Source organism: Acanthopagrus latus, chromosome 19 (genome assembly GCF_904848185.1).
Source record: "Acanthopagrus latus isolate v.2019 chromosome 19, fAcaLat1.1, whole genome shotgun sequence".
In the NCBI taxonomy this organism is placed as follows: Eukaryota; Metazoa; Chordata; class Actinopteri; order Spariformes; family Sparidae; genus Acanthopagrus; species Acanthopagrus latus.
Window position 1 is genome coordinate 7,988,976 of NC_051057.1, and position 13,932 is coordinate 8,002,907.

The following is a 13,932-nucleotide window of genomic DNA, read 5'->3' on the forward strand; positions in this document are numbered from 1 at the left end:
AGTGAATGATCCAGTGTGGTGTGCGTGAGGTGGCAGAGCGCAGCCTCCTCACCCTTCCAGTTAGTGAAAGGACTGTTGTGGCAGGGACAGCCAGCTGCTCTTCTGTCTGCTCTCGGTGATGGTTAATGAGATTAGCTGTTCGTCTTAGCCTGCGTCAGTCCAAAGGGGTCAATCACAGGATTAGCACCTTGCTTAAGAGTTACATCAGTTTATTACACCTTTTTTCTTCTTGCCTTTGACTCGCCCACCTCTCTGGGACTCTTTTGGTCCCCCCCTTTTTCTTTTTTTTTTTTTTAACAGCATCCAAAGCATGTTTGGTACCTGCCATTTAGTAATTTGAGTGGAATATCGTGGTGCATCTTGCGGCTGTGGGAATGAGTCTGTCTCAACCCTCAGCCATTGAATGAAGCATCCTACAGGGGAAGAAGAGGAGCAGCGGCGGCCAGAGAAGTGAGGGGCTGCTGGGCCAAAATCTTGCCTGCTGTGGCAGAGTCTGAGACTCTGGACAAGTCATCCTCATGCCACTTGTAAATAACAAAGTGGGCGATGACAGCACAGTCGGCACAGACAAGGCTTTGGCTGATGGGAAGGCTCTGGTGGACTCTTTGATGAAGGTAAGATGCTCCAGGTTTTTACCGTTTTTACTTCAATGACTCTTGAGGACATACAGAATGCTGTATTGGCATGTTTAGGACAGTAGTTTCAGTCTGCTGCTTTACAATTGGATAAGCAGGTGCAGGTTGTCATCTAACATATTTCTGAAAATTGAATATGGTAAACAACTTTCAATCAATGTTACTGCATAAGAGTGGAAAATTGTCATAAAAAATTCAATACGTTTTGCATCACCGTCTTCGCTGTATAATTTTTAAAAAAATCTCTAATGTCAGTATTTTACAGACTAAACAAATGCAAGACATCTAAGCATCGTTTTTCCCCTGTGGCCAAAAAAGCACTCTCACTGAAAAGAACGTCTTGGTCCACTGCATCTTCGTGACCCTTCTATTATGTGCTGGAAAATGCAGAGGCCATACCAAACATTTTTATTCCCTCGGTCAATGGCTTGTATTTAGTACGGCGCTTTATCTGCAAACAGCATGTGGGTAATCTTTATTTCATGCGCCCTTTATTTTATCTTCGTTTTACTTTTGGTCACTGAATATTTGTGTAATATGCAGACAATATAATTCTTGGTGCTGACAGCATGCAAGTTCCAGTTATGTAGATTTTTTTTTTTTTAGTACTTTTTGCAATTTACTTGAAGAATTACTAGGTCTTGGCGTATGATGGATGATTTTTATTATTGGAATTAATTTTATTTTTTCTCCAGAGACATTACATAGCAGCAGGTGGACACATTGATAACACATGAGAAACCTTTGTAGTAAATGAAATACTACAGTACATTTTTTTTTCTATTTTGTATGCCAATGCAGTGCAATACAATATGATAGAGATAAGCATGCTTTGTTAGTGTGGCAAGAAATATATAGGGGAGTAATATCATAGTGTTTAGTCATGATCAAGTATAGCTTACAAAATTATGAATGCCAATTAATATATACAGTAGTCAAGCAGAGAAATGATACAGCATACTCATAGTAATAATGTGTTCCCTTCTTTTGTCTGTCAGCGCTCCGAGACCACAAGGTTGTTTTGGCTTAACTAGAAATAGATCAATGATAATGAGATTATTAGTAATATTTTTCATTGGAACCCCTCCTGCTAATCCTCCAGTGCGAGGCTAATGCCTATTAATAAACCATTGTGTTATCGTAGGATGATTAAGATCACTAAACTTGAAGCGTCTCATTTTGCACATTTCACAAGTTACTGTTGAGGAATAAATACAGCCAGTCAGCATCCACTCACCCCCATGCTGATGGAAAGTTGGGTGAAGTTTGGGAATCCACAAAACATTTCCTGAGCTTAACAGCACTGCAGCATTCTCCTTATTAAGTAGCTGGGAACTAAAGAGAAAACAATTGCATTTCTTTAATGAAGCACTGATGTGTAAAGTCCATATTAACCCTAAGCAACTCTAAAGGTGTCTTGGACAGCAGCACACAGCTCCATATTGTAATTGGCGCTATTACATCGCTTGTGTTTTCTTCCTCCTCGTACAGGTGGTGGCATGTTACCGGCACCTGGCCTCATGTGTCGGTGGGTGCACAGACAGCCTGCAGTTGCGGGATGAGCTGCGACAAACGAGAGAAAAGGCCCAAAAGTTGGCCGTGGCCATCTGTCATCATCTGACCTCACACCTCCGAGACAAGAGCCTGCCTAAGGAGCAGCGTAAGGAGATGGAGCTCCAATGGGTGGCCTTCTCCTCCAGCCTGGAGCTCCTCCATGTTGACATGTGCAAGGTTTTCAATGTGGCTGAAATCTTCTCTCTGGCCAACAGTCACACCCTGGTGCAAACGGGCCTACAAGGTAACCACAGCTCCGTAGCTCTTATTAGATTAGGCTAGAAAAAAAAGCTTTGGAGGCAGTACGGCGTATATCAAAGTTGTAACCTGCTAAATAATTGCACTTGTCCATCTTTCATAGTCTTTTTTGGGGGGGGATTGTAAATCAGTTGGTCTTCAGCCAACATGATTAAAATAAGATGAAGTTAGATAAAAAAAAAAAAATACGGGCTGCTCTTTAATAATTTGACAGCTGACTTTCAGTGATTACAGAAGATGAGCACTTTGGTAACAAAAGATGCAAGTCAAAGTGAGGGCCAATAACGCTGGCTGCGTTGAGCTATAGAGCCTCTCAGACACTACTGGTGAGGATCTCTATTGTTGAGATGCTTCCTCTCGTGCACGTTCTCTACTCTCTAGCATTTGAAGAATTACACTGGTTGGCCTGAGGGGGAACACAACATCACTTCTTTGTGCGTGCACATCTCACGAGGCGTTCCTAGTAGTACCTTTGTCATCTCAGTAGTGCTCTCAGTAGTGGTGCTTTCATTGCAGTATTCAGTAACCTTTACAGCCAGTTTTGAAACCTTTTTTTTTTTTTAAACACTATAAAAACTCCAGCTATTATTAAAAAAATCTTTCACTGCTGGAAAGTTGACAGTGGGGGATCTATCAAAGGACTGTTACAGCCAGCCCTATGTAATCTATATGAACAGTCACAACTAGTATTAGTCTGTTATAGTCGGATGATCTTGCAGCTCCAAGTCATGTGATTCCCCTCCAGTGAAGTGTGATCACTGTAAAAGAACCTGTGCGTTGGAACCAAATATATACTACTTACCTTATCCAAGCAGTCCCATCAGATTTGGTCACATTTTCTGAAGATCTATAAGAAATTAATTGTTTAACCAATTCATGAAGTTTTTGTTTTTTTTTTGTGACAAAGAAGTATGTGTTCCACCCCATCACAAAAAAGAGCTTTAGAAATCAAGACTGCCATGATATACATGTTGTTTTTTTTTTACAAGTGTATGTAAACTTCTGACCACAACTTAACTTTCCTGCATATAATGGCTCTATAAGCTATTATATGATAATAAAAGCAGTGGATAAATTATGAATATCACCCACACATTCCCTTTAAACATGCTGTCCCCTGGTGCAGCATAAACAAGCTGAGTCCTTTATGAGAAATGAGAGGAATGTTTCAGCTTTCAGAGCTTTGTTCCTTCAGTTGTGAACTGAAGGAGCCTCAGTATAAGAAGTTTTCTCAAAATGATACATTTTGTCAACACAGGAGGAGGCAGTGAGGTTGCAGCTCGGGCGCTCAGCCTGCCGGACCTGAACCAAACTCCAAGCCAGACCCTCCCTGCTAGCCTGGAGAGCCAGGAGCACAGCACCATGGAGCAGGAGATCAGCCAAATCGACCACATGATCGACGACATGGAGATGAAGGTCAACGTGCTGCGCTGGATGGTGGAGCCCCACGGGCCGCAGTATGCAGACCCTCTGAGCAGCACCGACAGCACCTCCCTGGCTATGCTCTCTGTGGACGAGGAGCAGCCCGGACAACAGTCTCTATGCCAGCGCAAGCACATCTTTGTGCTCTTATTGCTGTTTTGTGTTGTTTTGCTGGCAGCCACTTTATCTGTTTCTGTTGTGATTTTCTCATGAGCAAAACCTTAATATTATTTTATTTTTCTGTAAAACCTCAGCAATACTCAGTAACACTGTTAAAAAAAAACAAGTAGTTTTATCTTTAATTACTCTTTCGAAAAACGGTTACATTTTGAAATAGCAGTTAAAATATCTACTAGTGCATAAGATCATTTATCTAATAACAAATCTGGATGAAAACCAGTTTGCCATTTATTGCAGTGAATCCAAAGCTGCCATATTCTTTGACCTATCTTTGTTGAACAAAGTGACAGTAAAAACACATGGTTGCCAGTTACAACTGAGAAAAAAAAAATTACAATAGCCCCTTTTCCATCAACATAGAACCAGTTCAGCTCTGATTGGTGCACCTAAGTTTGAACTGCTCCAAGCATTTCGACCCACGTTGAATTGATTAGAAACCCAAAAGTTTGTTTCCAGCTGGCTCTGCTTAAAACTGGTGGGAACTGGTTGTGTAGATAGCACCGTGGTTCCAATAATCTTGAACAGAACTGGTTCGAGAACCAGAGCTAATTTGGTGGCAAGGGGGCTAATATAGGACTTTACTTACTCTACTGTTAAAAAGATCAAGCTTGTATTTTCCCTTTTGTTCGGTACAGCATGTTCTCCTGACTAGTCAGGAAGTCATTTCCTCACGTTATTCCTTGTTGCCATCGAGAAGACATAGGTGCTGATGCTTTGTAGTTAATATACTGTAATAAGAACATCCACCTGCAATGACCGAAGCATTTTTTTCATTTATTTCATTGTTACCTATTGTGTATATAATCTGTGCTGTAGAGAACTGACAATGTATAGTTATGCATTATAAAAGTTATCAACTTTGATATGACACTGTGTTGTCCTCCATTCATTATTATTCTTTAGCACCTTGGTTAAAAGCACTACATTTTTACTTAAGTAAAAACCAAGTTAAAATGTAAATGTATTTCTACTGTGTGGCATTACTACTTTTATCCAAGTACAAAATCTGAGGAGTAGAAAGTCTACTAAATGAGCAGTTATGACAGAGGTAAGCAGCTTTATTTTGAAATACACGACCGGAAGTTTGGGAGTTCCTCGCTTCAGTCCGCGCCTCTTCCTCAGAGACTGGGTGAAAAGTTGCTATGCAGCCGCGGTAACGCTGTCAGGACCTCGTGAGGCTGGAGTACAGGTGCTGCTGTCACAATGGTGCTTAAACAGTGTCGTACAAGATTGAAAGCTTTTCGAGTCAGCCACGGAGAAAGGTGGTATGACCTGTCTTTTAATCACGCGTGTCTCCGGTGTATCTCCTTCACTGCACCCCTCAACGACTTGAAGGAGACTAAATGGGGAAGGAGACGAGCTCCCGGACTGAACTTGAAGACTGAGTATTTGTCTGCAGTGACACAGGTGTCTGCAAGAGGTAACTTCTTATGGTACCCTAACTTATGTGGCGTCTGGTTACATGGCTAACGTCAAATAACCACTTTTAGCCACTGTTTGTTCTTGAATGCAGTGACGCAGCTCATTGGTGTCACCAATAAAAGGTCATTATTTCTTGGGTTAACAGGTATTTCCATTCTACAGTCCGCTGGTGGTGACACTCTTCCATCAGAAATTAGTTGTCATGCACAGTAACAGTCTCCATGAGGTCATCTGGCGTGTCTCTTATTTGAATGTCAAAATAAAAGTCCTCTTCAGACGCTCTTAATTCAGGGCTTTCTTGTATCTCTGCTACTGACAAATTAATTTATCAGCTGTCGAATTCAGTGGTTGGTCTTCCCACCATCTGCTCACTGACACAGTACTTTGTACCTGTTCTTGGTGTTAAGTAAAACTAGACCCTGATGCTAAATATTTTCAGTAGAAACCTTTGCCCACATGTCACACTGTATTCACAAAACAGGACCTCCCATTCTTCCAGGTGTGTCAACACCATCGTGTTATTGTTGTGATTTTGAATTTGAATGTTTCACGTACTTAACCATCTATACATTGTCTATATAGCATGACATTTGTGAGTTTGGTTCAAGCTCTCTGTAACCACGCACTCACCCTGATTATTGTAGTTTCATTTTTTTCACAACTTGTAGTTTTCAACCTTTGAATTGCACAGCTCTTATAAATGCTTAATATCAAGTAAGGGCTATACAAGTATTAAGGTAAGGTATTATAAACATGAGCTCTATGATAAGAAAGATGATTACTATTTTAAAGTAAACATATAACCCATATATGAATACAATATGTGCAGTTTGAAGGATTGAAGTATTAATTACACGTAAAATTTGTGACAAAAAGAATGGGATGATGTCAGAAAGCTGAAATGTTTATAGTTAGAAACATTATGCATAAATATACATTATCTTTACGAATGTTTTTTTTTAATATATTTAAGTATTTGCTGACAGCATATGTAGAGAATGTGCCACTTACATTAAATGCTGGGTCTTCATACAAGCTAGAAGACAAATGTTACATAAATACGGAAAATTGTGTTAAAATTTGCAATGAATTACAGTGTATATTTCAAAATAAGAAAGGAAGGGAAAAGTACAATTCCAGGTGATGTTTAATTTTGTTTCTCCTTAATGGTTTCAGAGCTGAGTACCTCCATCAAAGCCCTCCAGTATGATCTGGACCCGGGTGAATCAAAGTCCCAGGGCGGGAAGCGTTTTTTTGATACACATGCGGTGGTACGACTCTTCGAGGAAAATGGTCTGGCTTCTTCTGTTACTCCAACAAGTGCCAATAAACAGTATCACTCTGCTTTGTTAAGACACTGTTGATTCTCCTGATAAATAATGATTTTCCATGAACAGGCTTCACTACTCAGCAAGCTGAGGTGTTGGTTAAAATACTGATGAAGATGACAAACTCAAATATGGACGTCATCTATGCCGAGATGGTAACCAAAGTGCAGCAGGTGAGGATCTCGTACATTTACTGTAAGCACCATGTCAGCACCTGTTTCAGTCTGAATCACCTGAAGGCTGTGCCTCTAGTCCCGTAAAAGGTCACTGTACCAAGATCTTTGTGTTTATCCTACACTGCACATCCATTAAACACGTCGAAGCATGTCAGTGGCAGTGCACTGAACTAATGTGAGCATGCGTCTGAATTCAATGTAGTGTGAGTTGAGGATTCTGGTATTAATTGTGCTGAGTGTCGTTCAGTATTTGTATAGTGTTTAGACTGACTTTGGGATGTAGGCAGAGTCACTATCAGACAGGTGTGTGCAACAGAAAAAACCTTTTTGTCTTATTGTAGCCGTTTTGGGTCTAGGCAAGTAAAATGCTTTTGCAGTACTAAGTTTTTCTTATTCACTTGTATCATTCATTTGATTCTGGCAGGAGATCATGCTGCAGCGTGTAATGTCTCAAATAGCAGCTGTTAAGAAAGACATGATAATCCTTGAGAAGAGCGAGTTCTCTGCTTTACTGGCAGAGAGCGAGGTAAATGTCCATGGTCCCTGAATTCACATTCATGCTGTTCTGTTTTTGATTCATATTACTAAAGATTTTTAATATTTTTCATAATTCTCCCAGAAACTCAAGATTCAGTTATTGCAGCTCAAGGTCCATCTGGCTGTAAGTTATTCCTGTTTACTCAAATCAGCATACATCCAAGTTTTTATGATTTAAGTAATTATTTAGATTTTTGTTTGAATGATATAGATTTATTTGTGTATCTCTGTTGCAGGATGTCATGAATAAAGTGCGCTCAGACACTATTTTAGACATGAATTTGGAGAAAAGCCGTGTAAAAGAATTGGTAAGTGTTTGAGGAAATTAAATTGATTTAATTTGGCCTTTTTTCATGTTGACGTAAATGTGCTTTATATTACTGATGGCTTACTGTTGAAACATAATGTTTTGAAATTATATCTTTTACCAACCCTGTCTCTCATTGAATGCAACACTCTATTATTGCAGTTGTCAGTCTGTAAGCATGCTGAATTACAAGAAATATGCAATCTTGATCCTAGCAGATTAGTGATGTTTGAAACGTACTGTTCTATAGACCGGTGGGACAGGAAAACGACATGCAGTGTGAACCTGACAGGTCATGACTTGTGTTTCCTTTTCTAAATAAAACATCATTTGTCATTTTCAGAAAGCAGAGCATGAGAAGAAGCTTCTAGAAACACGCACTGATATTATGGAAATGGTTTGTACTTGTGCAGTACACCTGCACTTATGATAGTCTACATAATGTACAATCACAGGACAAACAGTGAAAAAGTAGTGTTAGGTATAGATGAAACAATTGTTCTTTTGTATCATTATACATTATGCTCCTTACATAAAATATGTGTTTTTAAAGTACAACTAGAGGCACAATAAAGTACCAGTGATTCATTTCTAATAATGACTGTTACTAACTGCTTTAAATGAGAAGCAGTTTTTTAATGTCTGACTGTGTCTAACTGCCTTTTTTACAGACTGCAGAGCAAGAGCGTCATCTAACACAGACCAACATGAAGATAGACACTGAAGTGGCCGGTTTGAAAACCATGTTAGAGTCTCATAAACTGGATACTATAAAATACCTTGCAGGTAGGACATGGCATTTGTAGAGCATTCATAGCCTTAAACTCAAATCTTTTTTTTTCTTTTAAATGTCATTTGTTCAGAGTCTTTATTGTAAAGGGGAAGTATGGATAGAACATAACTGATGAAAAATAAAGCACCATTCATTTCAAATGTTTTTAATAGATTAAAGTTCTAATTTGTTAAAAGTAAATTTTCAAGAAGCTGGATTTTCAACTATTCATGAGTAGTTGTCAAACATTTTGCTGATTATAAATGAAATAAATAATCTGTCGCTGCCATTTACTGAAGCCAGTAGATTAATGATTGACCTACATTTTTCTCTCTTTCAGGTTCAGTGTTCACCTGTCTCACTGTGGTCTTGGGTTTCTATCGTATTTGGATGTAGAAAGGACAATGAGTATGATTTCATATGTATTATCCCCTGGTACCACTTGAACCTTCAATGCATCCTCATGTTAAACAGTCAGAGACAAGTCTCTTTCATGTATGACTGTTATCAATCATTATCTTTTGTTTTGAAGTGTGACTTTTAGAAGAAAGCCTCTGCGAACTGATCAGTGCCAGATTTTTTTGGAAATAATGCCTTCAGAGAAATAATTTTGACCCATGAATTCTGTAACCCGCTCAGGGCTGAGGCCAGTAATTGTTTTTTATAGCTGCCATGGTTATTGAATAGCTGCCAGAAACAAAGCTGACAAATGTACTTTGGAAATGTTTTGGACAGATGGGAATTTACCTTCCCCTAAAGAAATGTTGTGCAGGCAATGACATACTGACCTCTTATTCAGATAATGCTATTAGAAACTGAAGTAAAACTTGTGTTTAAATGTATTTATTTGTCTATATATCATATACATCATATCAAAGAAGGAGGGGTCAGTGTGACTCTTGATTACCCTACTATATTATCACAGAAGTAACTTGTATCTTGCTGCTTTGTGTTTTCAAAAATGTTTTAACATGATTGACTGACTGTAATAAATTGAACTACCAAACAATGCAAACTTTGTGGCAACAATATTCTATTGATTATGTTGGGAAATATTTGATGGCAGAGCAGACCCTGACCAATTTGGTGTCTTAGGCAAGATTTAGCTGGCCGTCCCCTTGCACTGCATCAACTCTCAAACGCTCACACAGAAATCTGCATGTATGTATTCAAGATTTTATTTCTTTTAAATCACACCTAATAAAAACTGAAGAAAGAAACAAGTGATAAATAAAAAAATATTATATAAATAAGGCACTGCACACAACATATTAAAGAATATTCTATTTACATACAGAATAAAAACAGTGAACATGAAAACGTGATGTAAAATGAATAACAAAATATACAATATAAATAAGATGCTGTGTCACTGCTGTGCTGAAGTAGAGGGGACAGGAGCACCTGGTGCTGTGTCACTGGGGTGGTGGTGACACATTTTAAAAGTGCATCTGAAGAGAGAAGAGAAATATATGTGAGCGCCTATGAATTATATGGGAAAGCTAAGGTATGGGGTATTAACAGTAATCACTTCAAAATCATCTCCAAAATGGTCTCATCTCAGAATCAACTACCTTTTTCCTTTCCTTGCCCTCATTTGGGCAATAGGAATAAAGGTTTTAATAGTTACACAAATAGAAGATAATGTACCTCGCTATGTTAAGAGTCATCTTCAATCTGTGATGACAGGTGAATGGTGGACCCAACATCACTCTTGTCTGGACTGGACTGGTCGATAAAAACATTTCCCCCATTTTGTGAAAATGGTCCTAAAATACCTAAATCATATTTAGGACAACGCTTACCCTATTTACTCTAGTTCAAGCGCAAAGAAAATAAGACAGCGGCTCACTTATGTTAGGTCTTCAAGTAAATAATGCCAATGTATATGTTCATGATTCACCCTTGCTTTTATTTTGAAAATCATCTGAGCCGGAAGTGTTTGCCCTGGCGACTGTTGTGGGGATCAGTGCTCTGCTGTTACACGTGTGTAGCTGTCAAAGAAGCGTTTATCCCTTTACAAGTGCCCACATGACTTTGAATAGTAAGTCTACATATATGTTGTGTTGCAAGTATAATACGTCATAACTTGTAAATGATAATTTGTTACCAATGAGGCTTTAAACAAAGATTTCTTGTTGTCAATCAGCTAGCGGCTAAGCTAATGTAGGTAAGGTAACGTAAACGTTGTGGTCGCGTATGGGTGGGTAGTCTTAGTATTTGATATAGATTTGCTACGACACGTGTGGTTATTGTGTAAGAAAACCTCCCATTGGTAATGTAGTCAAATATTTGGCCACGTTGTTTTAGCTTCATTCAGTAATTCTTGACTGTATTATTTAACTATTTATAGTGTCAGAAATAATACTTATATTTTCATTCGCTTGTTGTTTGCCCACCAGGTGATAGGCTGAACCACAGTTGATGTGTAGGCACTGCTGAGTGTTCTCTACGCAACAATGGCTGATGCATTCAGCAGCAGCTCGGAGACGGTAATTCAGCGTGTGGTGGACGTAACAGTGAAGACAAACACCCCTCTGGATAAACTTGAAGAGTTGTATGAGATTAAGAAGACTTGTGAATTCATCGCTGAACGTCAATTTCAGAAGGTGAGGGCTCTTTCTTTTTTTCTTTTTACTTGAAGTCGTACAAACATTCAGTCCATCCATATGTATACAAAAGTGAGTACTTGAGTGGAAATCCTGCTTGTTTAAAACAACTCTTTGAGTAAAGCTGCTCATTTAAGCAGCTGAGGTTAAATCACGTGCAGGAATGCCTGACACACGTTTAAGAAGAGTGCCTCTAAATGGTGAATGTTCACAGGTTGCCCTTCAGTTTCCTGATGAGCTGCTGGTGGATTCAGTTGCAGTAGCAGTGGAGATTGAGAGAAACAGCAATGCCAAGCCTTACATTTTGGGAGATACATCCTATGGCAGGTAATTACACAACTGGTTCAACTGAGAAAAGTCTGATTTCACGGAGTGCCATGCCATTTATGTTCTTCATGCAAAGTGATGTGAAAAAGCAGTGCCCGGTGGCACCTTTACTGACAGATTTGACAAAGATGCATTTTACAGCCGTTTGTATGCCTCAAATGTGTCAACTTCCAAATCTGAATCCAGAATGTCATATCTTGAATCTCAAGCTGTTATGATTTATATGACATTTCCCATTTTTGTTAAATTCTCTCGAGCAGTTGCTGTGTGGACGAAGTAGCTGCAGAGCACGTCGGAGCTGAATGCATTGTGCACTATGGCAGCGCCTGCCTCAGTCCGTCTAAAAGGCTGCCCTTGATGTACGTCTTTGAGAGACGACCAATGGATCCTGACAAGTGCGCGTCTGCCTTCAGAGAACTCTATCCTGACACACAGAGTCACATCATCCTCCTCTATGATGTCAACTACATTCATGCCATCAGTAAGCTCTTTTACATAGCCCTACTGCATGCTCTTCTGTCTTTAGTATGACAGAGGATTATATCATTGTGTATGTACACCATTAAATTGGGTAGATATTCAAGACAAGATTCAATTCTTCATTAAAATTCAGAATGTACAATGAAGATAAATAGTAGAACAGATTTACTGTTCTAGTTAATTTAACTACTTAGTTAATTTAACTATCAGGATGCTCAGTCAAATTAACCACATCCTCAGTTAAGGCAGAGTATGAAATCTTACCTATTCAGATCGTGCCTTGATAAAGGCTTCTTAATGATTTCCTGTCATTGACTAAATATGTGTTATTGTCCTATTTTTTCAGAGGACCTTCAGACCCTCCTTTCGCAAGAGTATCCAAACCTCGTCTGCTCAGAACTTGTTGTCGAAGGGGAGCAGTGTTACAGTCATGGATGGATTAAAAGAAAACATGATGACACCTGTGTGTCAAACCAGGATGACAACCAGGTTGTCTGTCAGTTTGGAAGACAGTTCTCCTTGAAAAGCGGCTTAAGCATCACGGATTACAGTATGTTCTATATAGGCCAAGAGGGAGCCGTCCTCAGAAACTTCATGATGACGTGGAATCGCTGCACATTTTGTTCTTTTGACCCAATCACCATGATCGGGAGGACTGAATCGATAAGTATCAACCGTGCACTGATGAAGCGATATTATGCAATAGAAAGGGCCAAAGATGCCAATGTGGTTGGCATCCTGGTCGGCACGCTTGGGGTGGCCGACTACCTCACAGTCATCCAACAGCTGAAGGAGACAATCAGCCGAGCTGGCAAGAAGAGCTATATGTTCGCCATGGGGAAACTGAACGTGCCCAAACTAGCAAACTTTCTGGAAATTGACATTTTTGTGTTGATTGCATGTCCCGAGAACTCACTGCTGGACTCCAGTGAGTTCTACAAACCTGTAGTAACACCGTTTGAAATGGAAGTGGCCTGCAACAAGAAGAGGGAGTGGTCAGAGGAATATGTCACAGACTTTCGACAGCTCCTGCCAGGTCAGATTGGGACTTATCTCCACCAGAAAGTCCTAAACCATTTCTCGTCAGCTTCTTTATGTTAAGAGACTGAATTAAACAATGTAAGGGGATGGTGGTGCAGGTTGGGGGGGAAATTTTTTCATCTAATCTCAACCTAAATTTATGCTTTAGACTCTTTAGACACTTGATTTGAAAACATGATCAAATAGTTGCACATTATGGCTTAACTGTGAGCAGTGGGTCACTTAACCAGTATTTTTTCTATCCTTGTCAAATTTGCACAGGTGGACAGAGTCATGTGCCGTTGTCTGATCAGCAGGAGGACGGCGATGAGACTGACGTGTCATTAATCACAGGAGCTCTGCGGAGCAAAAATCTGTTGATCAGTGAGCCTGCAGAGTCGTTATGTGGCTCTTCCGTGGTCCTCAGGAACCAGACGATGACCGTAGCCAACACTAACTCAGCTGGTATGTAGTGAATTTAGATGCTGTTTGCACTAATTTTCATACAGCCATAAGTTTATTGTAGAATTTCTCACACATACAGTAACATGTTACTACACCTTGCGCAAAGTGAGCATTTAGCAAAACAACAAAAAACACTTCAGTCGATACAGTCCAGCACAAACACTATAAATGTTTTGTATCACACAAAAAAATTCTGCTTTCTTTTTTCCAGCATCTTTCCTGGCAGAAAGAAGTTGGCGTGGCTTAGAGCAGAAATTGGGGGAGACGCCTGTGGTAAAGGCAGGAAAGGGCAGGAAAGGCATAGCTATTGCCTACGAAGAGGAAGGATGAGCATCGTGATAATTCACCAAAACATTTACAGAGCTCCCAACAGAGAATTTTATTATCTCTGCCTGCAGCTCCAGGTATTAAAAGTATATTGTTTATAATTGCTGGAAACT

General features: G+C 39.6%; 3 protein-coding genes across 4 annotated transcripts; all 3 read left to right on the forward strand.

Moving 5' to 3' along the window:
- Positions 1-384: 384 nt before the first annotated feature.
- LOC119008893 (regulator of G protein signaling 9 binding protein) lies at positions 385-4,082 on the forward strand. Its single transcript, XM_037079617.1, has 3 exons — positions 385-614; positions 2,127-2,433; positions 3,706-4,082. Exons 1-3 carry the CDS (start codon positions 519-521, stop codon positions 4,080-4,082), a joined length of 780 nt encoding a protein of 259 aa, XP_036935512.1. The 5' UTR covers positions 385-518.
- Positions 4,083-5,153: 1,071 nt separating this feature from the next.
- Positions 5,154-9,606, forward strand: mcur1 (mitochondrial calcium uniporter regulator 1). The gene is made up of 9 exons (XM_037078766.1): positions 5,154-5,469; positions 6,648-6,764; positions 6,869-6,972; positions 7,400-7,501; positions 7,595-7,636; positions 7,749-7,820; positions 8,163-8,216; positions 8,491-8,605; positions 8,932-9,606. Exons 1-9 carry the CDS (start codon positions 5,253-5,255, stop codon positions 8,985-8,987), a joined length of 879 nt encoding a protein of 292 aa, XP_036934661.1. The 5' UTR covers positions 5,154-5,252; the 3' UTR covers positions 8,988-9,606.
- Positions 9,607-10,486: 880 nt separating this feature from the next.
- dph2 (diphthamide biosynthesis 2) lies at positions 10,487-13,851 on the forward strand. 2 transcript variants are annotated; one of them, XM_037078763.1, is made up of 7 exons: positions 10,487-10,635; positions 10,994-11,200; positions 11,415-11,527; positions 11,788-12,008; positions 12,354-13,043; positions 13,310-13,492; positions 13,704-13,851. In XM_037078763.1, the coding sequence occupies exons 2-7, from the start codon at positions 11,051-11,053 to the stop codon at positions 13,820-13,822; spliced, it is 1,476 nt and encodes a 491-aa protein (XP_036934658.1). In that variant the 5' UTR covers positions 10,487-10,635; positions 10,994-11,050; the 3' UTR covers positions 13,823-13,851. The 2 variants fall into 2 exon arrangements, with proteins under 2 accessions (XP_036934658.1, XP_036934659.1); XM_037078764.1 differs by lacking the exon at positions 10,487-10,635 and adding an exon at positions 10,661-10,761.
- The last annotated feature ends 81 nt before the right edge of the window (positions 13,852-13,932 follow it).